This window comes from Zonotrichia albicollis, chromosome 1 (genome assembly GCF_047830755.1).
Source record: "Zonotrichia albicollis isolate bZonAlb1 chromosome 1, bZonAlb1.hap1, whole genome shotgun sequence".
NCBI lineage: Eukaryota > Metazoa > Chordata > Aves > Passeriformes > Passerellidae > Zonotrichia > Zonotrichia albicollis.
The window spans coordinates 21542902-21559533 of record NC_133819.1 but is presented as its reverse complement, the minus strand read 5'-3'; the positions used below and the strand labels follow the sequence as shown (position 1 = coordinate 21559533).

At 39.0% G+C, this 16632-nt stretch overlaps 1 protein-coding gene across 2 annotated transcripts in view; it reads right to left on the bottom strand.

Moving 5' to 3' along the window:
• Window positions 1-1935: 1935 nt before the first annotated feature.
• Window positions 1936-16632, bottom strand: part of FAM171A1 (family with sequence similarity 171 member A1) — an 87570-nt gene continuing 72873 nt past the window's right edge. For both annotated transcript variants that reach the window (XM_005480286.4, XM_074535500.1), the window contains exons 7-9: window positions 9292-9408; window positions 6653-6767; window positions 1936-6017 (exon numbers count right to left, since the gene is read on the bottom strand). In XM_005480286.4, the coding sequence (XP_005480343.1) occupies window positions 4313-6017; window positions 6653-6767; window positions 9292-9408 (1937 nt within the window). In that variant the 3' untranslated portion in view covers window positions 1936-4312. The remainder of the gene's footprint in view (window positions 6018-6652; window positions 6768-9291; window positions 9409-16632) is intronic.

Here is a 16632-nt window from a genome sequence, read left to right as displayed (position 1 = left end):
AATTATGTGTATATATATATATATATATATATACACACACACACATACATACACATAGTAAGGTTAGCATTATGAAGCATTAGTGTTGAACCTGCCAGTTTTTCTGTCTGTTAGCAGAGGAATGGGAAAGAATAATTGAGTTGCTCCTATTTTCCTCAACTTAGGAAACAGTAGTTAAATTTGGGTTTATTTTATTTTGTTCTAAACCCAAGGTGCTATTCACAAGGCAGAATACAGAGCCATCAGTGATGATGAATTTTGATTTGAATGGAGATGTCATAAGCTGGATAGTCCCCAGCAAAGGGGCTGGGCAAGGTCTCTCAGCTGACAGGATCTGTGCATTGCACTGACAGCAGGCCCAGGACATTACTGGTGTTACTGAAGTTGTTAACTGTGCTTTTATTGAAATGACAAACTGCTTCACACACAGCTCGTCTGGAGAAGCAGTTCACCACCAGGTGGCAGATACCACAACTTGGATTTCAAATGCTGGAGACCAAACGGCAGCACTGATTCAGGAAAACCCTATCTGTTGCACATGAATTTTAGAAAGGTAAACAGATGCTCTTTTTTGACCAAGTCCAAGGATGTACTGCATGGACCCTACCATGCTCCAAGTTACAGACTACTGATAGTTGACTACTGTCTTATAATAAATTTTAATTCCCAGATGAATTCTTGTTAAGAAAAAAAAAAAAAAAAAAGCCTTTTTGCTTAATTACAGACCTAGCTAGAGTAAGAGTAAATATCTCATCCAACACTTGCTCACTTATACCTGTGCTGTTCTGTAGGCTAAAGCCTGCATAGAACATTTGGTTTCTTACCAATTTCAAACATACTGGTTCAGAATAGTGAGATAAAATTGGTCCCTGAGAGCATTCATGAATAGAATGAAGGGCAGAAAATGAAAATATTGCCAAGGTATTTCAACAGTGCTTGATTCACTCTACTAAAGCTACTCAATCCTCCTTGTAACAAAGAAAAGCATTGTGAGCCATTTCCAAAAGCTGGGCTTTTCTCTGTAATCTGTTCATCTCAGATCAGAACCACAGGTCTGTATAATTTGTCTAATATGTTGGACTGCAAATGCTCCGAGGCAGTGACCAGTTCTTGTCCCTGTATTTGCAGGGGATTTAGCTGCTGGTTCCCGGACAAAGCACTTAATCGAGCAGTAAGAGGTCATTATCACAGTAAGTCAAGGTGCTTTACAGACAGTTTAAGAAGCTTTGAGAAGGAAGTATTGGAGCAGGAAGAAAGTGGGAGCTGAGGGAACTCTTAGTGAGTGTATTAACTCCCAACATTGCTAACATTTCAGAAAGTCTCTGAACCTGAACTTTGAAGATTTGTTTCTAGTATTTTTTTAAGACAAACATATTTTCATTATTTTTGTAAGCTTTGTCATTAAAAACTTGCATTTTTTCCATATTAATATCTGCCATCATAAAATAAGAAAACAATTGCTTTTCTAGGTTATCTTCTACATGGACTTGGAGCTGCTGATGCCATGACCTATTCAAGTTATACTTTGTTCTCTGTGTTTTATTAGCTTTATTAGTACTTGCTTCACTGTGCAAGTGCAATATACAAGCGAGAAAATCTCTTTGTATTTTACTGATGTATCTGCATCAGTAAGTTTTTGAAAATTAAAACATGGAACTTATCACTGGACTTTTAGATTAGGCATAACCTACTCTAATCTTAATCTTAACCTGTTACCTGAACTGCATTAACTCTCTTCTAGCTTCATTTAGCATATGGCCCAGGTGTGGATATAGAGAAATCCATTTCATAAACTATGTATTTTGCAAAATTAAACTATCAAACCAAATAAAAAACGCTCTTTTAAAGATTTCAAACATACTGACATGGTGTTTGTTCAAGTATATTTGCTGTATTAGAACCACAAATCATCAAACGAACATAAAACCAACACAATTAAAGAAACAAACCACTGCAATTTAATAGCAACAATCTCACTTTACAAGATAGCAATGATGGAAACTTTGCAAAGGAATGTGAAAAAAAGAATGTAATTAAAAATGACAGATTTAAGACAACAGAAAACTGGAAATTAAATAGCACAATAATTCTAGTATGCAGAAATTTTATTCAGAATGTTTACTTATGCAGCATTCTGATTAATAAGTGACACTGTATTACCAGCACTTACTAACATCTGATAAATACTATGCCCTTAAAGTCATATTTTTCTGTTCAGTGACCTTGCACAAACTGACAATAAGTAACCCAGAGCCCAAAACCAATTCACAGGTGGTCAGTACAAAATTCCAAAACAGGACAGGAAAGGACCTGCCACATACACAATGAGTAAAAATGCAATTTAGTGCTAATACGGTGATATCAATATTCAATGCACTCCACAATATTTTAGATTCCTTTTACAACATATACCACTTCCAAACATGAACCAAAGCAAAGGGTGATCTGGCTTTGTGGATGGAAAGGAGCACTGACCTGGGAACTAGGAAATCAGGATTCAACTCCTGGCTAGAGATCAGGCTCCCAAGTAAGACTTAGGGTAATATGGAAATTACAAGACTCTGAAAACCTTGAAATTTACTGAAAATAAAGCAATGAATTTGAGTTGGGGGCTTATTATTACAAATTAAATAGGAACTATATAGCACTTAAATTACTTTGGAGATTATGTATTAACTTTAGTAAGCATGACTGCTGCTAATCTGCATAAAAATGACTGAATAAAACATGATAAACTGAATGTATACAAAGGATTCTACAAAAGTAGAAGTCTCATACTTCCTCTTCTTTGAACCCAATTCATGAAAAAGTGAGAAGAGGGCAGTAAGTGTGAGTACCCACAGAAATCTCAGGAAGGAAACTGGCCCATGGGAAGTGTGACTCGACAGGAAATTTGGTGATACCAGGATTTCATTTCCAATGTCTTCAGTGATACTTGAGCAAATCATTACATATTTATCAAGATACAGAGGACGCTTTTTTGAAAAGGGGTCTAAATTTCAGTATTGACTTAAGCTCATGAGAACTGCAAAAGAAAGTAAGTCACACGAGCATAGGAAAAATGAAACCAAAGTATTTTTCTTTTTAAATACCATAAAATAATGTGATAACCACTAACAGAGGAAAAAAAAAATCCACAAAGATACTTTTTGCAGTTTATTTTCAATTATAATTTTTGGATAACCAAGCAGCTCTGTATGGAAAAAGCACAGAAGAGTAAATCTGGCACTTTTGGATAGTACATTTGTTTTTTCCCCTATTTTTTTAGACACATTCAGTCCACTTGCTCGGTCGATAGTCCATTTTATATGAGCATGATTAGCTCATGGGATTCCAGAGGAAACTAACAATATATACAGTCACTGAAACTATCTTCTTGGCTACTCTGGGCCCTTTAAAATGTCTTCTAAGTCTATCCTGGCTAAACAGAATCCACAATATACATGATAGCTACAGAATACACTGTATTGAAATGAGAAATGCTCAGCACAAAATGGGACTCTTGGCATGCAGCTTAAAATAAAAGGTAGAAGTTCAGAAGTTTATAAAATCTCAAATGGGGTCAATTAAAAGGACTTAGCAAAAGAAGGGACTGTTCATTGTTACTGTAAAAAAGGCACTTTGAGAAAATGGTACCAGAATTGGAGGAATCTTAGTCGACACAAAGTTCAGTTTGGTTTCATAAAAAGGCTTCAATGCTAAGGGATGCTACCCAAGTTTCCTGCAGTTGTACATTAAAATAAATTGCTGAGTAGTTTATAATAAAGGACATAATATGTTTACAACCAACTTGTAAAATTAAGAAAAGCATAGTATAAGCAAAATATTACTAAAAGCAGCAATGCATAGCCTTTCATTGAGATAATGCACAATTTTGGACACCATGTGTCAAACTCCTGTTTTTAAGATACTTTCAGTAGCATTATCAACATAAAATTGGCCTACAAAACAAAAGCTTTACCAGCTCCCATTCATAAGGAGATTGAGGTCATAAATCAACCAAAACAATTTGTCAGTATTTTCAACATCCTGGATGACCAATATCAAGTATATGGAATAACAATCACACTCTTTGTTCAGCTATCTCACTGGAGGCAGCTGTTAAATCAGAGGAATGATTTTAATTCTTTTCTAACATTTACACAGTAATGCATTTAAGTTCTTTCAAATGTTGCTCACCACAGTTTGTTTTTCTCTTTTCTCTCCACAATATAAAAAAAAAAGAAAAAAAAAGAAAAAAATATCAAGCACTTCCACAGAAAGGATATTTGGCAATTTTATACTCCACTGAAGGGTGGATTTTCACAATAGCTCATTTTAGATTGAAAGTCATTAGTGGTCTTTCCTCTCGTTTCTGCCAAGGACTCTTCTTATCTTCCCCTTGGTCATCTTCCTCATCCTCCTCATCTTCATCATCATCATCTTGAACGGATGTTCCATGTTCAGGACTAGTTAATGGCTCTGGTTTGGTATCCACAGTTCTGGTTTCTTCCTGCAGGCTGGGCAGCTGCACACCACTTCTCTTACTGGTGCCTTCCAGGAGGCACCGGAGAGCATTGTCCTCAGGGCTACACACGGCTGTTCCACACTCGCTGCCACTTTGGTCCATGTCATCCAAGTACACGAGCTGTGTGTAAGCTGTGCTGTCTGAAACCTTGCGCTCTCTCTGCTGGTGCTCCTGCACTGCGGGGTGACTCTGAGGTGCAGACAGATGATCTCCTCTTCCCTTTCGGGCAGATTTCGGTTCATTCATGTCAACACCGGAGTCCAAACTGGCGTCGTTACTCCCGTTCCTACCAGCTCTTTGGAGATCAATGTATGAATGTCTAACGTGAGCATTGGAACGCCCGTCTAGAGAAACAAACCATGCTCGAGGGTGAGGCAATGGCTTCCCACCTCCCAATTCCATCAAAGCCTTTTCTGTAAGAAGCTGCACTTCGCTATTCATCTGAGCCAGGGATGCATCGTTAAGAGAGGCAGGAATGGAAATAGATTCAGACATGGAAGCGTTTTGCTGACTCCACTCAGCTGCACCTGCATCTTGCAAATGTTGCTGAGATATTGCTTGAGATGCCAACTGCTGGGGCTGCAGCTGCTGGGCAGGGTGTGGGAAGAGCCGTGCGTGAGGGTTAGGAAGCTCAGCCTGAAGTCTTTCTATATCAATCTGCTGGTCAGCTGGGACAACCAGGGGCTGGCTAACAAAAGGGTGTTCTCCAGGCAGCTTCATGTAATGACCTGGGATGACCAGTGCAGGCAAAACCTTTCTGTAAACACTGTCATTGACTTGGTCGACAGAATTGCAGCAGATTAACTGACCTGGTCGAGGGAAAGACGTAGGTCTTTCAAGGTGATCAACTGAACGAGACATCATACAATCAGTAGGTCTGCAGTCCAGCAGCTCTTTTTCAGGGGCTGAAGGTGTGGGGTATATTTGTTCCTGAATATTGTATTTACTTCCAGTAGCAATATGGTTCATAGATACTTGAATTTCTCTCTCTTGCTTTTCAAATAAAGGCTGAGACAGCATAGCATTGTAACTTCTCCTATACTCCTCTTTGATAGGGGACTCATAGCCTTCAGCTGTTTCTGTAGATTTTCTTGTCTTTAGAGGAAAACTATCTGCTGACTTGTGGTAGTCTTTTCTTAGAGACCCACTGGGAGTCAGGTCATCCAAGGAAATTCTGCTCTTGTCTTTTTCCTTGTCAGAGAGCAGTTCCTCTCGGGAGCTAAACTCCTGGGAAGTACTGAAGGAGTGTTTGAGCATAGGTGTATGCATATCTGCTTCTCCAGTAGGAGATACCATCTCCATGTGGACAGCACTGATTAATTCCTTTGCCCCTGAGTTTTCAGCATGTCCATTGCTAGCAACAGACAATCCACCTGGAAATTCTGACTCACGACGTGAAAATATTAAATTTATATGGGACATTGAGGTTGCTTGATCCTTCTTAGAAGTGTCCAGTGCTGTCGGAAGTTGCAGTTTCTTATGATGTTGACGTGGTCTTAGACATTTTCTTCTATAAAAGCCAGTAACAAAAGAAGTTATAAATTTATGAATGTTGTACACAGAAACAAGAGAAGCAAGTGTGTCTTAACAGAAGATTTTTAAGCAATGGTTAGTATTAAGGGAATTGAACTTTTATTACATAATCTCAAAATTAAAAGCTTATCCCAGCAGCGAAGATAAAATTAAAGAATAACTAATGTCATCTGGGAAATATCTCAAGTACCAATTACAAACTGGAGTAAATGTCTAGAGAAGGCAAGTATAAAATCACTCATTAGTAGGCATTTGCTGATAATTTAACATTCATTTTAATACAACGTCAACAGAAAGATCATTTGCAAATGCGTAACAGATAGACAGATCTTGAACCTATGCCCATGTTTGATAGGAAATCACATGGAGAACACAGGTACAGATGTGTGTGATTCACTCAACTACCATCCTCCCAAAGGCAGGGGGCATTTATATGCTGCATGTAACCAGGAACACAGGAAATTTGATTGACTGTTTCTTTCTTTTTCAAGCATTTGCTTGCCCTTTTTTCCCTCAAAGGAAAATGTTTCAATACCAAAGTTTTTAATTTCATAAGCACAAAAAAGCTTGTGTTTTCAACATGAACTAAGTAACCAGGATGGTGAATCTTACCTGCAATAATACAAAAGCAGACACAGCAAGACTAGAAGTATGAGAGCCATCCCTCCTAAAATTGCCAAAAGAAACATTGTGTGATAGCTGGTAATGTCGTGTGTTACAACGGGACCTGGAAGGCCAGAAAAGAGAATTTAGACCTGTAATAATCTGCAAATAGGAAGAGAAACAACAGTCAAACAAGGAGAAGGACACTTTCCCTTATTATGAGGGTGCTAAGCAAGTGCTGCTCATCGCCCTGGCGCCTACTGAACAGACCATCTCTGGAGAAGGGAGCAAGCTGTGGAGAAAGCATGTGCTGGTTTTCATGACTGCAGTCCAGCTAGCTCATTCTGTGGAAAAGTTAGTTTCAATGGGAGCATGCATCAGTGAATGCTGCTTTCCAGGTCCTAATGCTGACACTGTGTGCCACAAAGCTCTCACCACTGGAGAAAATCCATCTCAGCATCTCCCAGCACTGTAACGCACAAAGCAACACTGTGGGCAACAACTGCTCTTTAACATCTGTGGCTCTTCACACCAAACAGTACAGACAGTGCAGTACAGGACTCTCTGGAAGACGGGTTGGTGCTCTGAAGTCTAGATCAAGCCAAGCCAAGCACATCTTCAGTAGCTTTAATTACCAGGCCACTAGTGAAGGAGTGTTGTAACTCCAGTTTTAAATAACACTTAGCAAATGTTCTAACACACAAAGGAATGCACACATGTGGACAACATCTGTTCACAATTATGCATGTGTGACCCAGTTGGTTTGTAAAATCCTTATGATGATTTTGAAATAAAGACCCACATTTTCATCTGCAGACAAGGAGCTACAGCACCAGCTGGCAGACTATCATGCATGTACTGTGAAGCACAGCAAACTTGGCCAACTTAGAGGGTCTAGGTCATAAAGTTTGCAAAACCTCATCTGTGCATCTTGAGTGGTCTGTAGAGCCACTGCTAGGAAAACAAAGATCATTTTTGTCCATTTTTGAGATAAGAAATCAAATAGATTCAATTAGGAGATAAAATATGCAAAAATACATTAACTCATTAAAAGTAACATAAATTATTTTGCATTTGGGAAATCTAAATATTTATGCATTCTGTCCCACCACTACCATTGCATAATTCATTTAACTGTTGCTTTAGGACATTAAGCAAAAAGAAGACAAGATAAATCACTTGAATTTTTCATGAAAATGTTCCTATTGCAACAAAGTTTTAGGAAATCAGATCTAGCCCTAGAAGGAAGGAAAAGTAAAATACAAGTAGCAACTCTGCCATATAAGGTAAATCACAAGGACAAATAAGCCTTTTCTTGCTAAGAGTTACAGGCCTTGTAACCTCAGAGTGACAAGCACAATTCCATGACTAGTGTAACTTCCTTGCAGTCTGGGATAGAACTGTACTGGGAAATGTTTGGCTCAGAGCAGTTGCTTTTTCTTCAAGAACAATTATTTTGTAAAATTCTGTTTAATTTAATATGATAGCCTATTCAGATCTGCACCTGCCTCTAAATTCTGTTCAGCAATGAATCAGCTGAAAAGCACAGCATTTAATATCTATAATTCAATAGAACCTCAAATAAAAAGCTCACATATTATGGAACTACTTAATGATATGTATGAGTAGACTTTAAAACTTGTACTCATGTAAGAGTTTAGTTTTGTTGGCTATATTCATTTTATTGAGCTTGCACAGCCCAGGCAAGCATGTTTTCATTTCTACTAAATTAGGTTTTTATCTGGAAAACCTAATAAAATCTGTAAGGAGTTCTGGGTTGGGTTTTTTAAATTTTCATGTTTTTGATTGATGATTGACTGATTGGCTCTTTTATACACAGAGGTATCTCAGATTATTGGTGACTGAAGAGTTACTACCAAGAAATCTGAGGCAGCTACAGACAGAGAAAAAGGAACCAGAAGTTGCAGCACTAATAATCTCCAAAGCACATATAATTAATGCCTAGTTCAAAGTAATTTTTTACAGTTATACCAAGAGGTTTGCAGATGGCAACCAGTCAGCTCTGTACTAGTGCCACTCTAAAATACCTCCTAGAACTTCTAAGCTAAGTTATTCACAGTGTAAATTAATCAAGTCACCAAGATGATGCAAAGCATAACTCAGGGCAAAATGGGCATCTTCAGTGCAAAAGGAAAAAAGTGTCAAATCCATCCATCCATCCATCCATCCATCCATCCATCCATCCATCCATCCATCCATCCATCCCTTAGTAAGTGTCTAACCCAGGATAATGCTGGTTTTAGGTGAATCCATATCTCTGTGAGTTTCTGTACAGACACTTCCCAGCCCCTGTTCTTCTACCTGCTGGAACACCAACACACTGATGCTATGAGTCCCATCATTTCCTAGCAATGGCTCTATCAGGCAGTGGTGACACAAATGCATCAAAGCAGGAACATTTTGAAATGTTTCCCATTGAAATGACACAAATATTTTGAGCACTAGGGTTGCCCCACACAATCCTGAAAAGATTTAGCCCTTTACTTTCAGATTTCTTTTTTCTAATAATCCATTATTGATCAAGCGGTGGCATCTCAGATGAGGTCATTCTGGAAAATATAAACATTATATATAAATAAATAATTACGCAGCACTGCAAATATCAATAAAATCCAATTCCATCTTACCTGGGATAGTAGGTGACATAGCTGCAACCCAGTAGCCCAGCTGAGGTGCAATATAAGTCCAAGTCAACTGATTTCCTTCTTGTTGTACAATGCCCAAACTACTCTTCAGCCATGTCCCTGTAAATGCAGAAGTTGTAGGAACATGTTACAGATATTCACACATTCCTCTGCAAACAAGAGGAAAATCAAGCAGTAACAAAACCTATCCATGTGCACTAGGGACTGTGTGTGTTGCTGGGAAGTGGCAAGTTGTGCCTTCTGGTTACTGGCATTTGAGAGCAACCATGGCTTTCTCAAAAGCAAAAAAGCAACCTAAACCCAAAACATTTAAGATTAAATAAAACTAGTAAATCTTCAAAAACCTGTTAAAAGAAAACATTTATTGTTGTATTGGGTTCCTCTGTTTTGAAGATAGATATTCCTGAAGCTGATTATATGCAGACAGCCCACTTAAAAAGTGTAGTTCAAGAGACATCACATCTCTCTGACCACACCTGAGTTCTATATACCACCTTTCTACCAGCTCTGGCTGTCAACTTCTACAACACAGAGGAAAATGTTTCCTCAAAATGGCTTTCCTACAGAAAACAAGCTTAGTTACTGCCAATGACCAGAATTACATTGCACCATTGCTGTGATTAACACTGTAATCATTCAGTATCTGTATAATAGCCCCAGGAATACTGTTTGGTAACAGATGATGAGTTTTCTAAAACATGTTTCTTAAAGGAAACAAAATACTTTTTTTTTAGAATTATGAAATGAGAATTTCAAAACAAGTAAGACTTAAAATTTTCAAGCAGTGTGTTTAAGTCCAGGTTGACAATCTGCACTAGTTGAGAGTTTATCTACTTCATGAAGATTACTTTTATTCCAAGAGTTGCGTTATGAAGACCTTTACAACTGAACCAGTTGAATGCCTTTTTGTCATTCATTGAGATCCCTGATTCTGGGGCTGTCACCTTAGTTTCTGATGTAATAAATACCCAGAATGGCTTTTAGACTGCTCCTGTATTCATCCTCTCTGAACGAAACTGCTGGCCTTGACATGAAGAGCAATCACTGAGAGGCCACCCCTGGTGCCAGGCAGTGTTTCCCAAACCTGCAGTCCTGGCCTGGCACCTCCAGTGGGTGCCATAATAGAGGGCTTGGCCTCCTTAAGGCCTCACACATTTTGATGGCCACTACCAGGATGCTGATCTGTGTACAGAGAAGGGATAAACCCCTCTGCATTTCTGTAGTGCAGTTCTCTCTTTCTGTGCTGAAGGGGGAAGAATGCTCTATTTCCCCTACCCACCTTCAAACGCTCACTTAAAAGGCAAGCTGCATCATGTACTTGTGATTCCCCTTCCTTAAAATAAGTCTCCTGCTTGTAATTCCCAAAACCGTGCTTTTCATTAGATGCCACTTAGGATTATGCAACAGCATTTTGGATGACAGTCATCTGAACACTCAGCAGTGAGTACAGAACACACAGAAGAGGTACTGCGGCTGTTTGTTGCTTTTATAATACATTAAAGATCCTGATGATTTCTTCTGTGTTCCTTAGATCACCCACCTGTGCAAACCCTCTACACATAAGAATGGCTTTTTTGAGTATTTATTTCCTCCCTACTACTGATTTTTCCTTTGTAAGACCACCATCTTAGGCTAATAATAAATCTACCTGAATACAATGAAAGGTTTAGAAGAATACACGATTGAGAGGATTTCTAGATCTAGATGACTGCTACTGCCAGATGCCAACTGTATTTGCAACCAAACTGAATTTGTTTAGGGTAAAGGAATTACTGATGTAATTATCAGTTTTCCAAGTATCATTTCCAGTCTGTAGAGGGTAGCAATAATCTGTTATTTCATAAAGAAAGTCAAACAAGACAAGTATTTTTGATTTACAGTACTAAAAAGATCAAAATCTGTGTACACAGATTTGCATGCATTTATAACTCATGTTGGGGAACACCTTCATGTAGTCATTAATTTACTTCTCTTAGGGAAACATTTTCAGGAAAAATAGAATGGAATTGTCCACAGTTCTGTGGAGTTTCTGGAAAATCTAGGAAAAGTAGATTTATTTTTCTCCACTAACACGGCCACTAACCCTTCAGATTATCTATCCATGCAATTTCAGGGAAGATGTTGTACTAATAGCCCTGAAGGTGAAAAATAGCCCTTAAGGTCACAAATTGTCTCTAAAATGCCATTGGGTTAAAAAAACCTCTAACCTTCAACCTTGTCATTTTTTCTTTTTCTGCGAGATGTGGATGATGAGATTATGCACCAACTATTGAAATACACAACAATGTGAAATAAAACTTCAACAGAGATATAAAGCACTGATTAAAAAAAAAAGGAAGGACCAGGGTGATGAATACATTAAGTTTCCCACATTTTTCTTACCATCTCCAAGCCCTTTAAATTCACACACAAGCAGAGCGCAGATATGTAATTCAGCCAGGTTCGGTGCCTCCCATGTCTATTTCTACAGCAGGAGCTGTTACGGATCCCCTCACTAGGGGGAAGTCGAGTCCAGCACGCCTTCCCCACGCGGTGCTGCAGCAAGGAGCGCAGCCCTCCCGAAAAGCCTTTGCTCGGAAATACTCGGCATCATGCAGCCATCAAGAAGCTCTGAGAGGCTGCAGGCTCATCCCTGTGAGCAGAGGTCTGCTGCCGTCCTGCCAAACGAGCAGCAGCTCAGGTTGCTCATACTGGAGCAACAACAAGAATCCCTTATTTGTGATGGAAGCAAAGGAGAGTCTACTGCACAAGACTCAGACAGGATTCACACCTGTCTGCTGCTCACTTAGTTCACCTGCTCTTAGTAACCACTGGACATACTCCAAGCAATGTGCTGGTCTGCATAAATTAAGGAAAAATGTAATTCCATCTCTCTGTTATGGATAGTTAAGATATTTCAAGTGCATAAAAGATATATCCAATATTGGTCATCTTTAAACAAAAGAGATGCAACTTTTGTTGACCATACCCTACAAATTGGTGTATTTAATAATAATAACAACAACTTTTAAATGGCACTGCCCCAAGTTTCTTCATCAGGGCAACACCAAGTGTGGGTTCCTGTGAACCATGAGAACCATCATCTGTCAGCCCTTTTTTTGATACTTTCATTGTCCAACACTTCAGTGCTAAATCTGCCTCGTAAAGTTTCACCGTCTCTTACCAGTAGTCCCCTAACAAAACAGAGCATCCTCCCACATCGTGGGATGAAGAAAGCAAAGAACTCCATCCTTTACAACAGCAGCAACAAAACAGGTTTGAGTGGAAACAGCTGAAAACACAAAGTCCTGTATTGTTTCTTTTGTGATCAAATACCTGAAAGCCAACCTGGTATTACTGGAGGGAACTGACATACCTCCAGTATTCTGCAAATGCATCAGCATTTCCAGGTCTCTCATATTTCATCCTTTATAGGTTCTAATTTCCTGGTTGCTTTTCAAGTATCACTAAACAAGCAGTGTTCTTGCAGCTCCTTACATGCAATGCCTTGCTGTAGTGACTAATGTTGGACCTTCTGTTGAGGAAAACCCACTTGCCTGGTTGTGACTGGCTGTGCTCCCACCCTTTCACACTGCCTTACGTGACCAAGAATTCATTGCTGTGCAGCCTTGAGAACTAATTCCCTATCCTGCCTCAGAGTCCTCCTTGGAGTGGAAAACAAGATGTTTTCCTGTTCTAAAAATGAAGCTCATTACCCCCTATGTCCTCACACACTCGCTGCTGTAAGCAAAGGAGGAGACTGGGGCAGTCAGTAAAGATCTTCGTCCATTTTCCAATCAATTCCTGTGCAGTAGCCTACAAATGGAAGAAGAGCAAGCAGCATTCATTCTTTCTGTTGGCAGGATTACAACTGCAGAACTTAGCAGGAGGATTTAGAAGGGAAGAGAGGTCTTACCTCCCTGTATGCTGTGTTCTAAAACTTAAATTTGTTATTTTTCTAAATATCCTGCAACATGTACTTCCCCCTACCCAAGTCAGCAAAGTCAATGACTTTCACTGCTTGTTAATATTTATACTTGATTTGTAATAATTGTTAAGTAAAAACAATACAGGATTATTAAAAAAACACCAAAACAACAAACCAGTAAGAAGAGCTGGATGTAATGGAAGTGATAACTTTTGTTCAAGACTGTGTTGTTCCAAAGAAAACTTGCCCATGTCTCTGGAGCAGAAACAGCAAGCTCAGTACAGTTTGTAAGCACTGCATGATTTGGGCCAATTCACCATTAATTCTTAAAGACTTTCTGGTGCTTCATGGAAAACTTCTATATATAGATACATTCTTGCTTATAGATCAATTTTACATTTCTCTTCCTCTTTTTCCTCTCTTACTGCTCAGTGGAGCCAACACACTGATCCAAGATTCAAGTCAGGGGAGCTGTCTGGCTCAAGCCAATATCAGGGGGAGAACCTAGACACTTAATGCTTTTCTCACCAAAATTATATTGCCTCTTACTGACTTTTTGGAATAAATGATGTAATTTAACAAAGTTATTCTTCTCTCTTTCTTAAAAAGCTTTAGAAGCATCTACTCATTACTCTTTCATGTATGGAACTCAAAAGCAAGGTAAGAGAACAGCAAAGAATATAGAGATCAGAGTACTTTAAAGATAAATCAAAAAATGATCAGACAAAGAAAGCTGATATCCATCTGACTCCAAGAATATCCGAGAAGTTAAAGATTTCAGCAGAGCAGGAGAGATAAATTCTGCTAGAGAGAAGCATCTTAATACTTTGCAGTAACTTTGATTGTGATGAACACACCCATTAATCTCAGGCAGCTTTTAGGACGTGCTAATGGAGGCCAGACGGGGCCTCCACTGAACAAATTTAACAAAAAATGGTTTGCACATTAAATCCCTATTTCAAGACACATTCAGCATTAAACTTTTTGTAATTTAATTTGGTATAGTTCTAAAACAGACTGAAAAATGGCACGTTCAGCAAGGAGAGTGCCCAGGTGGCAGCAATTGCAGAGAAGCCATTGAAGAACAGCTATTCCAGACAATCCCCCTGCACAGGCAGGTCACTGCAGGTGTGGCTGGTTTGCCCAGAAAAGAGATGTCCTGTTGTCTTCAAGCCCATCAACTACTCCATGTGACAGCTTGCTGGCAGGAGCACGAATGGACACGATGCCTCTGAGTAAGACATTGCTTCCATATTTTAAAGGTAGGCTTTATTATTTTAAATTGATTTCTGTAGTGAAATCCAGGGAATTGTATGACTCCCTCTGGCTTCCACGTGTGTGACAGTGCATGCTGACAATCCCCTGCTGCTCCAGCTCAGCAAATGGCAAACTTCCCACTGGCCTTGGTGAGGCAGGAGTGCCCCACAGCACCCTCTGCCCCAGGGAGAGGTGCATGGGACTCTTGCTACAGCCACGGAGAAGAACAACCTCCCCTCCTGTGATCTGCCTGCGAGGGGAGTTCTCTTGCTGCCACCCCAGCACAGAACCTGGCTCTCTGGGGGGATGCATAATGCTGCTTGCTTCAGGTTTAACTTTCCAAGCTGACCATCTCAGAGCCTTCCAGATCACCACTGCTGCAGGGACTTCTGCTGACACTGACTGTACTTTCTTTCTATGACTGACCAAAATAGTTCTATTAAATGACTGTCAGATGGGTGTGCTGCAGCCAGCAGCCTCCCCCAAGGACAGTCATAAAGCCTAAATATTGTGTTTAAATATATGGTAGCTATGGTGGTTTAGTTCCATAAATTACTTTTACATGTGAGTTTTTGGTAGAAATTCTTCCATTGATCAAATACTGTTTGCTTTTCATTTTGTTTCTTTTAACTGGCAATATGATCATTCAATCCCACTCAAGCAGGAAACCAAAGCTGTGTGATTTACAACATGAATTATTTCCATCCAAGAGCTTTGACAAATAAGAGGATTTAATTAGTAAGAAACAAAATTAAACATAATCCCAAATAATATGAGTTTATTTTTAGTCACAAGATGATCTTCCCTGGAAAAAAGCACTTTGGAAAGAAAAGAAAGGTACTTTTAACTGTACTGCTTAATAGCATAGATGTTTTAAATAAATATTCCTTAATGAGAAGTGCTTCTCTTTCAGCATGGATCACTTTTGTGCTGTCTACAATGTCTCGTAAGATTGCCCTGCTTAGGCAGAGATTCGTGGCTGAACAGAGATCTATGTGTCAAAAGGAATGAGGAAGGTTGTTATCAGACAGTGTAGGACAGCAAAGGATATTCAAAACATACTAAAAGTGCTTCTAGAAGTAATTGATTTAGACACTGCAAATGGCAGTGTTATTATGAAGAGTTAATCAAGGGCAAGTTTGTGAAAAGAACTTCCTAAAGCATGTTATGACATACATAAATTGTAGCTTTTCATTCTACCAGTTGAAAGCTGCTTATCAGATTTCTTCTTCCAACTGAAAATCACCTCTAATCTGCATCAGGAGGGGAAGTTTTACTTGAGAGGGACGGGATTTTTGGTTTTACTTTTGTTCATTTTCTAAAAAGCTAGAAGCCTGAAATGGAAGTTGAAAATTCCTTCCTGAATATTGGTGGAGCTTACTCTTCTCCTTACCTTCCCCCAATACACATGGGTTTAAAAATTCATAGTATTTAAGTTAATATTACAATTTTGTTTTCAGGGTTGCTAGGCAACATCAAAAAATAAACGTCCCTGCTCTGAGAGCCCAGTACTCTCATTATTCTTCCACTCTTACAGAATTTGTTACACAACCCTTCCAGGGCTAAATCCTGCTCCTGTTCTAGCAGCACCACCATTATTTTGTTAACTAAAAGGGAAATGCTTTTACCATTCTACCTTGAAGATTTTGGGAAGGAAATCAACGAGTTCAATTTATTGTTTGTGCCTGAGAAGCTCTGTGGGTTTTTCCATCTCTTCTCATTTTTCCCCTCAAATCACCTGTCAAGTGTTTAACAAAAGAACACACCAGTTTTCATTATTTAATAATCTTAATTATATCTGGGCAGAAGGCAGGGCACATTGTACACAGAACTGCTCACATTGCTTTGGTCCCCTCAGTATTTCCTTCCAGAATGCCAGAACAGAAATTACTTATTAAAGAAATGACTTCCATCCATAATTACTGGTTAATAATTGTATTTCAAAAAGAAAAGCTTAGTTATGCCTGTTGGACCACCATCCCTAGTTACTGGTATACATGAAAGATACTGCCTTTAGAATTTGCTTTACCACGTTATTAATCATATCCAGTCAGTTACTGACAAAATTATTAGAACATGTAATAAATAAATGCACATGCACAAAACACTGCATGCCTTTTCCTTCCTTCAGCTTCACATCACACACACATTCTGTTTCT